Source organism: Podarcis liolepis (assembly GCF_965112155.1).
Source record: "Podarcis liolepis genome assembly, chromosome: 17".
Lineage (NCBI taxonomy): Eukaryota > Metazoa > Chordata > Lepidosauria > Squamata > Lacertidae > Podarcis > Podarcis liolepis.
Genome location: NC_139571.1, coordinates 12,734,857 through 12,755,028, shown reverse-complemented (window position 1 = coordinate 12,755,028; position 20,172 = coordinate 12,734,857). Strand labels below are relative to the sequence as shown.

General features: G+C 44.9%; 1 protein-coding gene across 3 annotated transcripts in view; it reads right to left on the bottom strand.

Annotated features, from left to right (window-relative positions):
• The window catches only part of GLIS3 (GLIS family zinc finger 3), a 193,619-nt gene extending 173,916 nt beyond the window's left edge, over positions 1-19,703 (bottom strand). Inside the window, exons 1-3 of one of the 3 annotated variants that reach the window (XM_083483316.1) lie at positions 19,406-19,703; positions 15,381-15,494; positions 3,214-3,697 (exon numbers count right to left, since the gene is read on the bottom strand). In XM_083483316.1, coding sequence (XP_083339442.1) covers positions 3,214-3,601 — 388 coding nt within the window. In that variant the 5' untranslated portion in view covers positions 3,602-3,697; positions 15,381-15,494; positions 19,406-19,703. The remainder of the gene's footprint in view (positions 1-3,213; positions 3,698-15,380; positions 15,495-19,405) is intronic. The other 2 variants (XM_083483315.1, XM_083483319.1) reach the window with 2 other exon arrangements.
• Between the last annotated feature and the right edge of the window lie 469 nt (positions 19,704-20,172).

The following is a 20,172-nucleotide window of genomic DNA, read 5'->3' as shown; positions in this document are numbered from 1 at the left end:
GTTTTTGGAGGAGGTAAACAAGAAAAAAAATATTCTGAATCTCAGAAGCCAGAACAGCAAGAGGGATCACTGCCCAGTGAAAGCAGGGATCCCTCTTGCTGTTCTGGCTTCTGGGATAGCTGCGCAGCCTGCATTCACTCCATAAGACGCACACACATTTCCCCTTACTTTTTAGGAGGGAAAAAGTGAGTCTTATAGAGCAAAAAATATGGTAGTTTGTAAAGCATATAGCAGTTTCATTTGCTTATTTATCTCATTTTGTAGTACATATAAAATATGAAATGATTCATTTAAACATTGAATGCTGCAACTTACAATAGTTTAGAAACAGAAGATAAAAGTTATCTCCAGTTGTTCTTGGTGTTTCTCAGTATTTTACCTTTTCTGTTGTCCCAATTCATGATGGTTATAACAATTTGTTACAATATTTGGCACTGTGAAAACACTGTTTAAAGCATTTTGCAGTGTTTAGTATAGAATGGATCCATTTTGGAACAGTCTACTACTCTGCAGAGACGTTTGCAAGTGCCCTGGGGCCTTTTGGATATGTTTTCTAATTTTTCTAGGTGTCCGGATTTACATTAAGAGCGAAGAAGGCAAGAGCTCATTGCTGAAATCAATGAACTTTTCAGGGTTAGTCCTGGGGATTTGTGAGGATGGTATGTGAAACAAGGACTAGCCTCCTCTGAAAGATTTAGACTGGCAAGGGCTCAGTAGTATGAAACACACAGAATGCACTCTATGAAAAGTTCTCTGAAGTAACCTATGCCAAAGGAACATTTTATAACAATAACATAAACACTTCAGTTTAAATGGAAATCAAGGGAAATAAATCCCAAGCACATTCTGACTGTGGTTTCAAAAAGTTTACACACACACACACACACACACACACACACACACACACACACCAGGAATTTAGCCCAGAGACTATTATGTGCTAAATTCTGTTCTTTTGGCAAGAGGCACAAATACTGGAGGAATTCATCCAGACCTATTTCTATTGGCTTCAAGTGAATCCCTCAGCCAATTGCTCTAAGTCACCATTTGTGATCCCTTTGTGATTTCAATCTTGTTTTGTTTTTGAGTTTGGTTTAACCATTTCAAGGCTTCTGGAATGCATGGAGCTGAAAAGAAGTCCCCTTGTGTGTCGAGCACAAACTTACGCATTTATCATTTAATCACTTGAGTGTAAAACATCGCCAATGGTTGAGCTTACTGAGCCACTGGAAACTGATTAAAGGCAGCAAGTGGGGAGTAAAACAAATGAAGATGGAATCCAGCTTTTTGTACAAGGAGTCCCATAGCATACTGATGAACTTCTTTTTCAGACCATGCCAAGTGACAGATGAAAAAACAATGCCCCTAAGGAGTAAAATAATAACTATGTGAAAGAGATTTCAAGTGTGGCTCAAGCTGCTTACTGATTAACATTTTTGCACACATAACACTGTTCACAGACCTATGCCACTATTCTTCACATTCAAAGGCTTTCTTGACAATTGCACAAAAATCATCATAGCTGACTCACTGTTCTCACACAGCTTAGCAGTCTGAGAGCTATGAGTGATATGCAGTGTTAGTCATACTCAAGAGTAGCCCCACTGGTTTCAGTTGGTTTACTCTGCATGTGACTAATTTGGATTAGTCACCCCTTATACATGTTGTTTCATAGTGAGGGGGGAAAGTTGTGTTATGAAGAGATTCTGAAACATGAGGACACATTTTAATAGATGTCATCGATAAAGGAATGTAAATTGTATGCACATTTCCCTTATATTATGTAGCCTTCTTTCCAATCTTTCCCCATGAAGTAAGTTGTTGAAATTGTAACAATTTGTTGTGAATTTTGTTGTGAATGCATTAGTTCAATATATGCAAACCAAAAGTATGTTGACTGAAATTATAGTTTCAGCAATATTCAGGAACATTTTAATGCAATCTTAGGCCTGCTGCAACAAACTTTCAGGAAAGCTATGCTGAAAGTACAAAAAGAGCATTGTTTGAGGTCATGCCAAAACAATCACTGGCTAATATTTAGGTATCATGCATTCCAGATACTGAACTTGGTCTAGTTCTTCCAATATTCAAAGCATACCCTCTGAGGATCAGATCATTAAATTATTCCTTGACATGCAAATCTTTGAAGAGAATATACATATGCATTGATGGAGTAATGCATACCCTCCAACATTTCTCTGATGAAAAGAGGAACGTCCCATTTCATAATGATAACCTTAATATTTATAACCCACACATCTTGTTGGGTTGCCCCAGCCACTCTAGGCAGCTTCCAATATGTATAAAAACATAATAAAACATCAAACATTAAAAAACCTTCCCTATACAGCATTGCCTTCAGATGGCTCCATCCATTCCAACATTCCTCCTATGAACATAGGGAATTCCTAAGTAAAAGTGGAACATTTCAGGTTCAAATCAGAAACTGGGACGACTTCTCTAAATCAAGGACGTCCCTGGAAAATAGGGGCACTTCGAAAGCATGTCAAAGTGCAAGTAGATAAATAGGTACCGCTCCAGCGGGAGGGTAAACGGCATTTCCGTGCGCTGCTCTGGTTCGCCAGAAGCTCCTTAGTCATGCTGGCCACATGACCCGGAAGCTGTACGCCGGCTCCCTCAGCCAATAAAGTGAGATGAGCGCCGCAACCCCAGAGTCGGTCACGACTGGACCTAATGGTCAGGGGTCCCTTTACCTTTATTATTATTTATTAGATTTATACTCTGCACCTCCCTCCAAATGAGCCAAGGGCAGCAAACATATCAATACTAATACAATTACAGCTTCTGTAGAAAAACAGTTTAAAACTCCTAAAAATCAAACACTGATTGGTATCACCACTTCTGCCAGAGCAGTACTGCACATGGAAAATCAAGTCCCCAAACCTGCAATTAGGTTAGTTGGAGAATAAGAAATGGATAATGGTGGTAAAAAGGAACAAAGAATCAAACACAAGTGGGACTATTTGCACAAACAAGCCGGCAGAAAAGTAAGATACCAGAACTCAGATTTAAACAAGAACCCATTGGAATCTGTTGCCTCTTATATTAAATAAAAAGCCTCTGTATTCTTGGAAGTCTCCTCACGCTGTAAAAGAACATGTCTGAAATATCATTTCCCGGCAATAATATTACTGAGATTGTAAAAAGTTAAAAAAGGCACTACTATTACAAAAACACACACCCAAATCCTACCTTTAACTGTGCTTGTCATTAAACTGTTTCCATGCTCTTGCTGCTTTGGCTTCAAAAACTGTGGCGCGGGCGGCCCTGGAGGTTGTGGTGTATGGTAGAGGGCCTTCCCATTTGTAACCATTTGTCTCCTGGGACTTAATGCAGTGAAGTGAATATTGCTATGGGTCACATTGCTCTGAGGAGCAACGCCTCCTCCAGGAGATGTCTTTAAATGGGAGTTTGTAGATAGGTTTACCATAGCTGGGCTTGGGGTGCTACCACTGGACGAAGAGCAAGGAGTTCCTGCATGAACTCTGAGAGATGGGATCTGCTGTCCATTGACCACACCAGGCCTGCTGTGAGGAGTACTTGTTGTCCAATGGCTCATAGTGCATGATCTCACATTCATTGTCCAGTGGTTGTACTCTTAAAGATATGCGGTACAGATCCCCAGGTGGCGAAGACATCAGTCCAGAGTCAGTGAGGTATCCATGGTGCCTTAAGCCTGTTATAAGGGAGGGCGAGAGGACATAATAAAATAACATACACTGTAAGAAAATGCAAGCGACACAGAAAGCAACTCTGCTTAACTATGTAGGGAAGAGATATTGATTGCCTGAGCATCAAAGTAGAAGCAATCAGAGAAAAAGGCTTCTGGGGATAAGGATAAATGATTGCTGAGAACTATAATAAAGGGAAATGGTGCCCTTTCAAAAGCAGAAGTTAACAGGGAGGTCAGTTACCTTTGTACTAGTTAACCAGCCATGAAATGGAATGAGCGCTGAGCAAGAAAGAAGAGTGGGCTCAGAAAGGAGAGCCAAATGCTTCATTGAGAAGAGCTTCCCTAGCCTATTCCTCTATTTTTACTTTCTGCTCATTTAAGAGAGGAGCCAAAAAGCAGGCATAGCAGTCAAAAGCACTGGGATGTGAAATATCAGTGTCTGGTTATGTTTTTAAGGGGCAGGAGCACAATAAAAAAGCTAAGTGCAGAATACGTCACTCCACCAGCAAGGAGGGAAATGTAAAGAACAAATGCAAATAAAGTAAAAATAAAATAATGTATTTTTTGCTCTATAAGACGCACTTTTTCCCTCCTCAAAAGTAAGGGAAAATGTGTGTGCGTCTTATGGAGCGCATGCAGGCTGCGCAGCTATCCCAGAAGCCAGAACAGCAAGAGGGATCACTGCTTTCGCTGCACAGCGATCCCTCTTGCTATTCTGGCTTCTGGGATTCAGAATTTTTTTCCTCTTGTTTTCCTCCTCCAAAAACTAGGTGCGTCTTATGGTCTGGTGCGTCTTATAGGGTGAAAAATACAGTATGTGGCATTCATTTCCAAAGTGCACCCATTAGCTAACACAAACGTGACTGTGTTAATTTTACAATTAACAGAAAAAACAGTATCTCAACAGATTACTGTGCTTAGCAGATCAGGGATGAGTGATTCCCGCATCTATCCAATGTGTGTTATATGGAGAGAGCAACTTGTGAGCAGAGGTTGCATTTGTAGAGGATAAATTAAGTAGTCAGCAAACAAATGGGAATTTTGTTCTATAAGTGTTTTCACATTTCTCAGCAGAAGTACATTTAACCCTCCTCTCCCGTCCTCACATTTTGGCCATGTTGCAGAACAACATGGAGTGTGTATGATTTAGTTGAAATGAGAGGAGGTAAAATGAGGTATGTGGTTTTGATTAAAAAGGCCACATCCCTCCTTCTTCTGCTACTTATTCTCATTTGTGAGTGTATCTAGTGCAGTGTAGAATGTACAGTTTTTAAGTCAACTTACAGCTTCATTTCAGTTTTCTGTCCTTTTGGTGTCCCCAGGTGTCATTGGTCTCTGACTCCCATCACTCCCACGCAGCAATTGGGGGGTTGTACATGAGCAACAAAGGGACACAGGTGGCGCTGTGGGTTAAACCACAGAGCCTAGGACTCGCCGATCAGAAGGTCGGCGGTTTGAATCCCCATGATGGGGTGAGCTCCCATTGTTCGGTCCCAGCTCCTGCCAGTTTGAAAGCACGTCAAAGTGCAAGTAGATAAATAGGTACTGCTCCAGCGGGAAGGTAAACGGCATTTCCATGCACTGCTCTGGTTCACCAGAAGTGGCTTAGTCATGCTGGCCACGTGACCCGGAAGCTGTACGCCAGCTCCCTCAGCCAATAAAGCGAGATGAGTGCCGCAACCCCAGAGTCGGTCATGACTGGACCTAATGGTCAGGGGACCCTTTAAAGGTAAAGGTACCCCTGTCCGTACGGGCCAGTCGGGTCCGACTCTAGGGTTGTGCGCCCATCTCACTTAAGAGGCCGTGGGCCAGCGCTGTCCGGAGACACTTCCGGGTCACGTGTCCAGCGTGACGAAGCTGCTCTGGCGAGCCAGCACCAGCGCAGAGCACGGAAACGCCGTTTACCTTCCCACTATAAAGCGGTACCTATTTATCTACTTGCACTTAGGGGTGCTTTCAAACTGCTAGGTGGGCAGGAGCTGGGACCGAATGACGGGAGCTCACCCCGCTGCAGGGATGCGAACCGCCGACCATACGATCGGCAAGTCCTAGGCACTGAGGTTTTACCCACAGCGCCACCCGCATCCCTAGGGGGTCCCTTTACCTTTTACCTTTACCTTTACATGAGCAATATCTGGAAGGCCACAACTTTTCCAGCCCTCTTTTACCCTGTCTGGACAAATCTCTCTATTTCGGTTTCTCATGTTTCCAAGTTGATGTTTCCTTCCTCACAATTCTGCACCAGCTTCCAGGGGGGAAATTAGGTCCTCATGAAAATTCATCTGAATTTAATGCAAATTTCTCCGAACATAACATTTCTGTATGCAACTTTTCCTGATATACACATTTTGGCACGCACCTTCCCCTAATATGATGCATTTTGTGTTTTAATGAATATATGCATTTTTACTTTTACCTAACATGCACTTTTTTTGTACACATTATTTGGCTGGAGAACAGCATCACAAAATCTAGAGAAGTGTGAATTTCTAAGGATAGCTGTGTTTCAGTTTGGTATATTGGTTCAGAAAGCATGTGTTAGGTAGATTTGCTTTAAAATCTGAACCAATCAGAGGTTTCTCCCCCATGGCAAATATGTACTAAGTAACTGAGGGAATATCATCTCCATAATTAGCTGAGAGGTGTGGAGAAGACTTCTGAAGGAGAAGCATTCATTTGGATAAAGGAAATGTGAATAAGTTAAAGTCTTGTGGATGTTCTGGGTGATAATTAGAATGATTTTCAGGGAATATATGAAAATGTGTTCACCAATAAAATTGTGAGGAAGCAGCTTTCCTTTCCTCACTGTAACTACCCATGTGGCAAGGTGAGGCAACCGCCTCAGGTGGCAGGAGCAACAGAGGCAGCAGATCAGTCTCAAAGGAATGCATATTCTCTGATGAAAATAGGGATGTCCTAAGGAAAATTGGGGGACGCGGGTGGCGCTGTGGGTTAAACCACAGAGCCTAGGACTTGCTGATCAGAAGGTCGGCGGTTCGAATCCCCACAACGGGGTGAGCTCCCTTTGCTTGGTACCTGCTCCTGCCAACCTAGCAGTTCAAAAGCATGTCAAAGTGCAAGTAGATAAATAGGTACCGCTCTGGCAGGAAGGTAAACGGTGTTTCCGTGCGCTGCTCTGGTTCGCCAGAAGCGGCTTAGTCATGCTGGCCACATGACCCGGAAGCTGTACGTCGGCTCCCTAGGCCAGTAAAGCTGCCGCTGCTTGAGACAAGCACTGGCTAATCCCCCTTCCCGAATTTGGCAGCAGCAGCACTTGTGAGGGAAATAGGGATATTCTGGGATCAAATCAGAAACCAGGTTAGTTTTCATAATTCTGTCTCTGTCCCTGGAAAATCAGTCCACTTGGAGGGTATGTGTATGTGAACATATAGTATATGGACATAACCCTTCCTCCCTCTCCCTTTCTCTCTCTCTCACACACAAAAACACACATATGCAACACTCACATACTTTACTAATCTATATCATCCATATTAAATAGCCTAATCCTATCTATGTTAAAAGCAACAGCAAGATTCCTATTAACAACTCTGAGAAGTTGCAGAGCACAGCTCAATTTATATAACTCAAAAAGATAAATGCTAAATTGTTAGCTTCCATTGTTTAAGCTGCAGATTGCAGGAACATTTATTGATTACAAGCAATATCATTTGTTTTCATGCCTGGCTGCAACATAAATCACATTTTGCCATTCAACCAGGGACAGATGGGGCTGAATGTTCTTAGATTCCCAGGGTTTGTTTTATTAAAGCAGAATGTACCTTGCCCTAACACAGGTGACTGGGTCTTGAGAAAAAGAACATGAAAACAAAGAGGAGTCATTCTCTTGGTGGAACCGTGTGCACTACAACATTATAAATCTACAGTGAATCAAAACCATTCCTGTCTGTAGCTTTAAAATACATTATAAAAGTGCAAACATAATAAGCAGGAGATTACACACTGCACATTCATTAAGTTTTCTTCAGAAACAATGTACTTTGATTACCTGACAGAGGTATATTTATATGCAATGCAGTACGCAGAGGGTCTTATCTGGTCTACGTCAATGCATTCCTCATGGTTCTAAAAGGTCTTTTTTCTTCTTCTCTTAGTTCCTTCCTTTAAAATGCATGTTACACTATGCCACTATGCAGCAATAGGTTTTTGACACGGAGAAAGAAAGAAAGAAAGAAAGAAAGAAAGAAAGAAAGAAAGAAAGAAAGAAAGAAAGAAGGAAGGAAAGAAAGAAAGAAAGAAAGAAAGAAAGAAAGAAAGAAAGAAAGAAAGAAAGAAAGAAAGAAAGAAAGAAAGAAAGAAAGAAATGCTGCTTTCTGACATCATGCTAAAACATAGTTTAATGTGGTGTGAACAGATCTATTGCGTGGGTGGTGCTGTGGGTTAAACCACAGAGCCTAGGGCTTGCCGATCAGAAGGTCGGCGGTTCAAATCCCTGTGACGGGGTGAACTCCCGTTGCTCGGTCCCTGCTCCTGCCAACCTAGCAGTTTGAAAGCACGCCAAAGTGCAAGTAGATAAATAGGTACCACTCCAGCGGGTTCCATGTGCTGCTCTGGTTCGCCAGAAGCAGCTTAGTCAGGCAGGCCACATGACTTGGAAGCTGTACGCCGGCTCCCTCGGCCAATAAAGCGAGATGAGCGCTGCAACCCCAGAGTCGGCCATGACTGGACCTAATGGTCAGGGGTCTCTTTACCTTTTGCACAACTCCACAACCACCCCTCTTCTACTCTGCTGAAAGTGCAAGGAGGATTTCAGAAGTTTCCTCCTTTGCTTAGTCACAGCTTGTCATCACTGGCGGAGGAAGGGGGTGTGGTGGGTGCGGCTCGCCTGGGTGTCATCCCTGAGGGAAGGTGACATCGCCGCACCCCCCCCCCCCCAGGATGCTCACCACAGGCGGTGCCCCCCTGGGACACTCACCCCACCGTCGGCTGCACAGGTGCCGGAGCAGCTAACTCCACCTCTGCTTGTTATGTCATCTGAACTGACCAACTGTGGCTAATGTTAACGATGGTTTGTGTGAAACAAACAAAGCTGACACCATGGAAGAGAGAACAAGCTTGTTTTTGCCTGCTCTGGAGAGCCAAACTCAAACCAGTGGATTCAAGTTACAAGAACAGACCCCCCCCCCAAGTGTCTTTATTTTCTGGGGATGTCCCTGATTTAGAGAAGCCATCCCAGTTTCTGATTTGATCCTGGAATCTCTTTTCCTTAGGATGTCCCTATTTTCACTGGAGAGTATGGAGTTATCTGACCCCTGAGCCATCTGAAGGCAATTCTGTATAGGGAAGTTTTTTAAATGTTTTGTTATGTTTTTACATGTGTGTAAGCTGACCAGAATGGCTGGGGCATCCCACTAAGATGTGTGCGGGTGGCGCTGTGGGTTAAACCACAGAGCCTAGGACTTGCCAATCTGCAGGTTGGCGGTTCGAATCCCCGCGGTGGGGTGAGCTCAGTCCCTGCTCCTGCCAACCTAGAAGTTTGAAAGCATGTCAAAGTGCAAGAAGATAAATAGGTATCGCTCCGGCGGAAGGTAAACGGCGTTTCTGTGTGCTGCTGTGGTTTGCCAGAAGCGGCTTAGTCATGCTGGCCACATGACCCAGAAGCTGTCTGCAGACAAACGCCGGCTCCCTCAGCCTATAGAGCGAGATGAGTGCGCAACCCCAGAGTCAGTCACAAATGGACCCTTTAAGCTGCCCAGAATGGCTGGGGCATCCCAATAAGATGTGTGGGGTATAAATAGTAGAATTATCATTATGGAATGGGATGTCCCTATTTTCATCGGAGAAATGTTGGAGGGTATGTGAGAAAGGAGAGTCCAACTAAACACCAGAAAAAACTTTCTGACGCTAAGAGCTGTTTGACAATAGAACAGTTTCCCTCGGGAGGTTGTGAACTCTCCGTCCTTGGAGGTTTTTAAGCAGAGTCTAGGTGGCTATCTGTCCGGGATGCTTTAGCTAAGATTCCTTCATTGCAAGTGGTTAGACTTGATGAGCCTTGGGATTCCTTCCAATGCTACAATTCTACGATTCTATGTTTGTGCGTGCACGGATAGCACCACATGTAACAAAAAGCTCTGATGCATAAAATTTACCAGTATGGTACATAAAATTAATCCATTCTCAATCATCCTCCCCAGACCTAATATTAGCAATGAAGGCTTCCAGGTGCAGTTGAGCCCCTTTCCACAGAAGCAAGGAAATCCCCACTCCAACTGTTACTTCTCCTCCGCTCCATTTGGATAGCCATTGTGTCACTGCACACCAAGGCAACACATCCTGACCATATGTCTGCCTTAGTTTGTATGCAAAGATCCCACCAGCCTTGCTATCTTTACTCACAGATAAGCCCTTCTGACTCAATATAATGGCTTAGGTAAGGACTCAGGATACATGGGTGACTCATATTGCTCAGAGATCCAAATTTAGATTTTAGAAGGTATTATGTGTTAGCAGGGACGCGGGTGGCTCTGTGGGTTAAACCACAGAGCCTAGGACTTGCCGATCAGAAGGTTGGCGGCGTGAGCTCTCATTGCTCGGTCCCTGCTCCTGCCAACCTAGCAGTTCGAAAGCATGTCAAAGTACAAGTAGATAAATAGGTACCACTCAGGCGGGAAGGTAAACGGCGTTTCCCTGGTTTGCCAGAAGCGGCTTAGTCATGCTGGCCACATGACCCGGAAGCTGTACACCGCCTCCCTCGGCCAATAAAGCGAGATGAGCACCGCAACCCCAGAGTCGGTCACGACTGGACCTAATGGTCAGGGGTCCCTTTACCTCTACTATGTGTTAGCAAGTCTAGTACAAATTCCAGAGGACTAGCCATGTAAACTAAAAAAAAATAAAATTACTGCATTTTTATATTGCCCTTCATTCTGTAGTTTTTCAGAGCACTTTACAAAATAATAAAATTGCATCTACATTAAAAACAATTATCCCAACTCTAAAAACATTAGCATATCAACAGAAATACCCTAACTTTACATCACTTTGCACCAGTTATGTAACAGTAACCCTTGGGCCTCACATGTCAGCTGTCTTCCCAACACTTGAATGAAAAGATGGGTCTCTGGGCTGATGCCAAAATGCAATCAATTGAGGGAGATGGCCAGACCTTCAAGAGAAGGGGGTTCCATAAGTGGGGTGCTTTCACATTGAAGGCCCTGTGTCATGCTCTTGTGCCGCAAGAAATGCCTTCTGGGAAAATGAGCAGGGCCTCCTCACAGATCTCAAGACTCAGGCTGACATCTATTGCGAAAGGGTCTCTCCTTCAATCATTTTGGTCCCAGGTCATTTAGGACCTTATCTCCCATGAATACCTTGATTTATGTCTGGTAGCATATAGACAAGCAGTACAGCTCTTTAAGAATCAGTGTGGTGTGATTTCATTTTGCTACACTGCTCAGAACCCTGATACAGTGGTACCTCGGGTTAAGTACTTAATTCGTTCCGGAGGTCTGTTCTTAACTTGAAACTGTTCTTAACCTGAAGACCACTTTAGCTAATGGGGCCTCCTGCTGCCGCCGCGCCGCCGGAGCACGATTTCTGTTCTTATCCTGAAGCAAAGTTCTTAACCTGAAGCACTATTTCTGGGTTAGCAGAGTCTGTAACCTGAAGCGTATGTAACCCGAGGTACCACTGTAGTCAGATTCTATGCAAGCTGCAGCTTCCAGCTTCCTATGTAAAAAGCACATTGTAATGGTCTACTTGGAATGGATTGTTGTGACCAGGATATCCTGGTCCAGAAAGAATCCGGAGCTGGTGAATCAGCCAAAGCTTGAAATTGAAACCAATTCTGCCTCAAGTAACAGTAGTGAATCCAGGGGTACTCCTTCAGGCAGAGTGCCATCCATTCAAAACAGGTTACTTGCTCAAATCCCCCAGTCAGGGACCACCCACCATACCACCTCTGCCTTGCTCGGATTCAGTCTTAGGCCGGATTGAGACACATCAAAGAAGCGTGTCAATTAAATGTGTTGTAAACTTTGTATGAGAAATCGGGTTGGCGAAAACAGAACTCCACAGCGCCATCTGGTGTCACAGTGTTATAAAGCATATACAGTGGTACCTTCGTTCTCAAACTTAATCGGTTCCGGAAGTCCGTTCCAAAACCAAGGCGTTCCAAAACCAAGGCACGCTTTCCCATAGAAAGCAATGCAAAATGGATTAATCCGTTCCAGCCTTTTAAAAACAACCCCTAAAACAGCAATTTAATATGAATTTTACTATCTAACGAGACCATAAAATGAAAGCAATAAACAATGTACTGCAGTCACATAATGAATCAGTCAGTAACCGAACTGGGTTCCACATAGTCACACATAAAAAAGAGCCGCAAAAACAAAAACACGAAATAAATAGCAAAAGCAGACAAACCTCAGCATAACACTCAAAACGGAAGTGTAGCACTGAAATTGTCAGCGTAACACTCAAAACGGAGCACGTTTGGCTTCCAAAAAAAGTTTGCAAACTGGAACACTTACTTCCGGGTTTGCAGTGTTAGGGTTCCGAGTTGTTTGAGTACCAAGGCGTTTGAGAACCAAGATACCACTATACAACACATATAAAGCGCTTTTTCTTTGCCAATGTAGCTGAGTCCTCAGTTTAAGTTTCTATGGACTAAAGCCCAGTTCATTGGATGCATAGAATGTTGGAAGATACAAATGTACATATATACATAGGAGTATAGAGATAATACAATTTGTAAACAGTAGAATGAAAGAGTCATGAAATGCAGGAGTTATAATCTGTGAATTTTATGCCAAATCTTTGTGTGTATGTGTGTGAGAGAGAAAGCGGGAGAGAGAGAAACACAGTGACAATTAGCAACAGCAATAATTGGTGTAACACATTCTTCCAAGCCTTGCTAGATTAATTTACCAATCCTGAAGTGGGAGAGAAAACCTTCATCTTAATTGAGGGTGTTTCTGGACAGGGGCTTAATATCACAAATGTGTCATTTAAGCATTACAAAAAGTTTGTTGGCAACCAGTTTATCTTTTCAGATTTTCTACAGAAAGGATAAATGCAGTTTAAATGTGGAGGAGGAATATTAGCTGCCATGCTGTGTTGATAACGTTATGTGACGAATAGACAGTATGAGAGCACTGATTCCACAATAAAAGCCCATCGGAGTCCTAATTGTATATCAAAAGGACCAAATCAAATTTACTGAGCTATAATTTATCACTAGATTTGAGTTATTTCTATTACAGACTTGAGCTCTGGCCATTAACTTCTATGTACAGGAGTGGCAGCAGAGGGAGGAATGATTTCAATAACCAAAATAAGCTTTGAAACCATTCAAAATCAAGGCTACAAGAGCATTCGGTTACATTTCAAAATTAAGAGAAATATGTTTCTTCTTCAGGTTTGCAGAATCACCTTCTGTTTGCCCATATGTGTAATAATCTGTCGTGAGAGAATCGCGTAAGAATAAGAGGGGGAAGGGTAGCTCTGTTAGGCTGCTTCAGCAAAACTAACAAAGAGCCTTGTGATAACTTTAAAGAGTAACAAATTTATTGTTATTATTTCATCCACAGCAGTTTATAGGTAATCAATTTAGATCGGTGATGACATCATTAAGAATGGATCTGCAGTAGACATGGGAGCCAGCTTCGAGGTAAGGTAAAGGGACCCCTGACCATTAGGTCCAGTCGTGGCTGACTCTGGGGTTGCGGCACTGATCTCGCTTTATATTGGCCGAGGGAGCCGGTGTACAGCTTCCAGGGCATGTGGCCAGCATGACTAAGCCGCTTCTGGCGAACCAGAGCAGCGCACGGAAACGCCGTTTACCTTCTCGCCAGAGCGGTACCTATTGACGTGCTTTCGAACTGCTAGGTTGGCAGGAGCAGGGACCGAGCAACGGGAGCTCACCCCATTGCGGGGATTCGAACTGCCGACCTTCTGATCAGCAAGTCCTAGGCTCTGTGATTTAACCCACAGCGCCACCCGCGTCCCCAGCTTCTAGGTGCCACCCCCCAAAAAACCCCCACTAAACAACACTCCAGCCCCAGGGCTTGGTTTCTATGAAGAGAAGCTCTAATGCGTAGGTCTGTAGAGAAACCATATTGATTTGAAAGCCCAACCTCCTCATGCCAGATATGCGTAGAGCTGGCTATCCTGCTCTGTGATAGGGAAAGAAACTTTGCATGCGCCTAATAGCATTCTCCTCCTTAATGTAACTTCACATGTTCCAGGAGATGTTTGGGGGATGAAGAAGAGTTTGGATTTGATATCCCACTTTATCACTACCCTAAGGAGTCTCAAAGTGGCTAACATTCTCCTTTTCCCTTCCTCCCCCACAACAAACACTCTGTGAGGTGAGTGGGGCTGAGAGACTTCAGAGAAGTGTGAATAGTCCAAGGTCACCCAGCAGCTGCATGTGGAGGAGCGGAGACGCGAACCCGTTTCCCCAGATTATGAGACTACCACTCTTAACCACTACACCACACTGGCTCTCATGATGCTCTGAGGGCTGAAAGACAGACAGTCTTCCAACAAAAGATTGAGACCAGGACACAAGACTGATCAGGATCTGCCCTATTCTTGGGACCAGGGCTTTTTTCCAGTCAGGACTTCAGTTACGGCACCTCTCGGGTGGGTGCCATTGTCATCATAAGAGAACATGGGAGGTAATCATGGTGAATTCCAGCCCCTCTTTTTCTAGAAAAATAGCACTGCCTGTGACTGTCATTAGTTCTGTTTGAATACTGAATTTTGGATTATTTTGACCCACCCGAGGACCTCCTGGTCATAAATTTAATCATCACTATCCACATGGGCCACTAGACACCTTCAATACAGTCAAGTCAGTGATACCATCATTCCCCAAAGATTTGCAGATCATTTCCAAGTCAAATGAATGATCAGTGACAATATGTAAAAGCTACAACATGAAACTACTTCTCTAGTAAGCACCTATCAGTCCTTTCTGGCATTTATTTTATTAGAATAACAATATGCATATTTAAGAGCCAAACTAGAAATGACTTGGGAAATTTGTGATGAGGATCTTTTAAATAATAATAATAATAAGCAGCCACTCTGGAAGAAGGTTTTCATCTTTTTCTCTTATTTACTTTCTACATTATTAACCCATCCTAGCTGCTATTAGCTGCGAAGGAGAGAAAATACAAGGACAGCATCTGAACGTGGATTTTCTGTTTCCTAATAACAGCTTTAATCGGCTGAGGATTTGCATCCCAGAAAGGACCTGGGAAGAAAAGGCTAAGCACTCTTTCAGAGTGCTACTTCCCTCATTGTCAAAGCAGTTTTGCAGGGATGCTAGTTCACAAACAATATAGTAGATCCTAATTAGATTCTCTCCCCCCCACACACACACACCTATTTTGGCCCTGACTGTGCCCAGATAGCAAAAATCGTGTGGTTTAAAAAGTCAGATTCTCTCTCCACCCCCACCACAACTACCACTAAGACATGGCCATAATCATTTGCTATTTCAAAGGGGGGAAAGAGGGAAAAGGAGAGCTATGGATGCATATTTTAAAAAGTAGTTCCTAGACAGAATTGAAATGAACACGTTCAAAATGCAATTCACTTAAAAACGCCACCCTGTTCTATGGAGAGATCCGGTTTAAATAAAAGTCGTTCTCCCATGGTCAGTTCTGCACACGCTGCAGTAATCACGCCAAATTTCACTCAATCCACTTACCAATATCACAGAGCTTGAATGAGGGATACAAAGAAGGAAGGCTCTTAAGGAAACCCACAAGTTGCACCTCCTGACTCCTTTCACTGCTTGTCAAATCCTGCCCTTTGTAGATTTCTGCAAAGGACACATAGTAAGTAAAACAAGAAGCTGCCTTATTTGGAGCCAGACCCAGCTCAGTATGAGCTACACACTGACTTGAATAAAATATATATGGGAGGGCAAGTTAGCCCTACCCTGCATAATCGATTGCATGATGTGGTACATGGACACCATTTGAATGGCAATGCCCGTCAATTGGGAGGGGCTCAAATATTTTATAGGGGATGGTGAAGACCCCTTAGTCCTTAGGAGTTGGCTTCTAAGCCAACAGCAGCTCTCCAAGGTTTCAGACAGGGAACTTTCACAGCCCTATATCGAGATTCTGGGGATGGGACATGAGGCCTGTTTCATAGAATCAAAGTTGGAAGAGACCCTGAGCATCATCTAGTCCAACCCCCTGCAATGCACGAATGTGCAGCTGTCTCCTACAGGGATCAAACTTACAACCTTGGCATTCTCAGAACCATGCTCTAACCGACTGAACTATTGAGACCTTTGAATACAGAGCAGATGATCTACCATGGGACTACGACCTTCCCCCCAAATATAGTAGTTAAGAGGATGGCCACAAAAAGTAAAAGGGAAACTAGCCCAATTCTGGTTGTCTATATTTTGAATGGGACGCGGGTGGCGCAGTGGGTTAAACCACAGAGCCTAGGACTTGCTGATCAGAAGGTCGGCGGTTCGAATCCCCGCGAGGGGTGAGCTCCCATTGCTCAGTCCCTGCTCCTGCCCACCTAGCAGTTCGAAAGCACTTCAAAATGCAAGTAGATAAATAGGTACCGCTCCAGCGGGAAGGTAAACGGCATTTCCATGCACTGTTCTGGTTTGCCAGAAGCGGCTTAATCAAAGCGGCCACAGGACCTGGAAGCTGTATGCCGGCTCCCTCGGCCAATAAAGTGAGATGAGCGCCGCAATCCCAGAGTCAGGCATGACTGGACCTAATGGTCAGGGGTCCCTTTACCTTTTATATTTTGAATGCTGAGGCATCCCACATTTTGGGGGCAGGGGATCACCATATGATAGAAATCTTCAGATGTTTCGTGTGCATCATGGAAACCAATTACAAATTACTGACAAGCGCACTGCAAAGTTTACATCTGAAGCAGGCCCAATCTATTGCCTCTGGATATATCACAGGACAAACACTCACTTGCCCTCTCTACTGTCCGTGGTTTCTGAGCTATTATAGGAGTGTGGGAATGACTGCCTCTCTGTGTGGCCAATAATGTACAGTGATAACATCCTCACTATGCAGATAGATAGGTTATGCAAAACAATAGGCACTTCAATTGTTGCTATTTTCAGGTGGGATTCAGTCACATATCAGCAAATTTGGGCTGCACAATTAAAACTGATTTGGTGCTCCTGCACAACAAACGTGCTTTCCCCCCAAACCAGACTTTTTATGATATGGAAAATGATGGGAAAATGCCTTACAGTGTGGGATAATGATGACTTGGTGCAACATGGTATAAAGAATGAATGGTCAATAAATAGCCAGTGCCATCTAACCTCCATGCAAACTTTGCACAAACAAATGAAGATGCACGTTCACTAAATAGGTTTTCTGGAAGTGACCAATGTTAAGACTTCAGTCTTAAGCATATACAGTCGTACCTTGGTTCTCAAACGGAATCCATTATGGAAGTGCATTTGACTTCAGAAAATGTTCGAAAACCAAGGCACATCTTCCAGTTGGCTGCAGGAGCTTCCTGCACTCAGAAGCCATGGAAGCCGCGTCAGGCGTTCTGCTTCCAAAAAACGTTCGCAAACCAGAACACTCACTTCTGGGTTTGCGCCATTCAGGAGCCAAAACGTTTGAGAACTAAGCTGTTTGAAAACCAATTTACTATGGGTAAAGTCTCACTGTCCTCATTAGCACTTAAAGGTAAAGGTAAAGGGACCCCTGACCATTAGGTTCAGTCGTGACCGGCTCTGGGGTTGGGACGCTCATCTTGCTTTATTGGCCGAGGGAGCCGGCGTACAGCTTCCAGGTCATGTGGCCAGCATGACTAAGTCGCTTCTGGCAAACCAGAGCAGCACACGGAAACGCCGTTTACCTTCCTGCTGGAGCGGTACCTATTTATCTACTTGCACTTTGATGTGCTTTCGAACTGCTAGGTTGGTGGGAGCAGGGACCCAGCAATGGAAGCTCACCCCATTGCGGGGATTCGAACCGCCAACCTTCTGATTGGCAAGTCCTAGGCTCTGTGGTTTAACCCACAGCGCCACCCACGTCTCTCATTAGCACTTACTTTTTGGTTAACATGCATTGGCTTGTGCTTTGGCCTGTGACCTCCACTGTTATAAACAGTTTCTAGGAGCCTTTCCTCCATCCAGCTCCCATTGCTTTCTTAATGAAAATTACCTGCCTCTGTGGAGAGTGCCATAATCAGAGTATCCTTTCTGGGGACGGACTGGGTGTGAAACTCTTCACTTTCTAAAATATATTCACATGATTCCAAGCAAGCCTGGTATGAGAGGATGGCAGTCTAGACATGCTCTAAGACATTATCTATTAGTATTACTTCAAATGTTCCAAGATTGTTTGTACCTTTGGAGGTACAAAACGATTGCTTGGAGATGTTGGATTAAAGCAGCCATGTGCCTTAGGTTCAAAGCTACATGTGCCAAGAGTTGCTGTGAGGATGAAAAAGTAATAGCAACAGTCTTCCACAACTTGCAAAACCATCATACGACATACAGTGGTACCTCGGGTTACAGGCGCTTCAGGTTACAAACGCTGCAGGTTACAGACTCCGCTAACCCAGAAATAGTACCTCGGGTTAAGAACTTTGCTTCAGGGTGAGAACAGAAATCGCGCGGCGGCAGCGGGAGGCCCCATTAGCTAAAGTGGTACCTCAGGTTAAGAACAGTTTCAGGTTAAGAACGGACCTCCAGAACGAATTAAATTCTTAACCTGAGGTATCACTGTACTTGGGGGGGGGGGCAGAAAGCCATCTCACTGGAGATGTTTACACTACTTAGAATTTAGTTGCTAGCCCTGTATTTTCTCTCCCCCCATTTTTTCTTACAGGATTTCACTAGAGTAAGCCTGCAGAGAGTCATCTACTGCTCTGCCCAGACTTTTCTGATAACTCCATGTTCAACATAGTAGAGACTGGGAAGAATAAACACACGTGAAACATAGAGAGATTACCAAGGCTACCACTAGTCACTATCTTAGATTTCAAGTTCTTATAAGCATCAATAGAAGCAAAGCAAAGGCGGGAGGGGAGAAATCCAAGGGGTTTTTATATCTCACCCCGTTTAATCATCAACAAGATGACAAATCTCCCGAAGGGAATATTTGTCTCAACTTTTTCAGACATTGTTCTCTTCCTTCCCATTTCAGCAGCGGGCTTTGAAAAACTTGAGAGAGCGAAAACGAGGGGAGAGAGAAAGAGAGCGAGCCCTAAGGATAAATCCGAAAGGAATTCGGGAAACTTTGGAGAGGGGTGGCGGGGGGCGAATCAAACATGGCAAATTAAAATATACTCCCGCGGAAAGAAGGACGGGAACTTTACATCGTACGGAATAGGGAGAAGTTGTTTAAGCGAGGGCTTGAGAGGGGGGCATTCCTGTTTTCCCTGAAGACGTGGCCATGCTCTAAGGCATATTACTTGAGTGTCACTCCGAACATGCCCATCATCGCGCTGGCACATCGATGCGCGTTCAAGCCGCCGTCGAGGAAGCGCCCCTTCCATCGGGGAAAAGGCGGCTTCGCGACCGTCCTTCCATCTGCCCGCTTCCCTTTCTCCTTCCCCTAAACTCTCCGCGCCCCAGACCGCTTAGTTTTGCTCGCCGGGACTTTCACGCGCTTCCCGACGATCGCGCGTCGCTCATTCAGCGCCCCCTGCCTTCACACGCGCAAGGAACGCCGCCCGCGACACGCCGCGCCTCCCTCCGCGCAAAATACGCACTCTCTCTGCTGTCCTGGCTCGCCCGATCCTCGGCCCCTTCTTAGGACTCGCCAGCTGCCCGGGGACCACGAAGGCGCCCGCGCTCCGGCCGCCGCTCCGCCCGAGAAGCCGCTGCGTCGTGCGCCCTCCCCGGCGGTTCTGAAGGGCGTCCCTTCGCCGCGCTGCGCCCAGGGGGAGCCCGCTTTCCGCGCCCGCCCCCTTCGCCTGGGGCGCAGCTGAGCAAAGTTCCTATGGCAGCGTCCGCTTCGCCAGGTAACCCGGTTGCCCACAACAAAGCGCCCAGGTGCTGCTCGGGGGCCGAGCGCGGCGCCCCCGATCTGCCGCCTGCCTTCTTCTCAGACAAGAATGACAAGCACCACTTAATGGGGGGGGGCTGGGGGTGGCCAAGTTCAAGCACACGCGCGACGCGGGTCTCCCACCTGTCCGCCCCCCTTGGGAGAGGCTCTCGGTTGGAGCAGGAATCTTTTCCGTCGAGGGCGAGGGAGCCGGAAGGTGGAGATTGCGAAGGGATGTTTTCTTTCTTTCTTTCTTTCTTTCTTTCTTTCTTTCTTTCTTTCTTTCTTTCTTTCTTTCTTTCTTTCTTTCTTTCTTTCTTTCTTGACCCTGATCTTCCCCTCCTTCTGGAACTGTCCCCTTCCCCTTGCTTCCTCGCTTTGGACTTTCCCCTCTCAAGTCGGGGTACAGGGAGGGTTGCCATACAGTGGTACCTCTGGTTAAGTACTTAATTCGTTCCGGAGGTCTGTTCTTAACCTGAAACTATGCTTAAC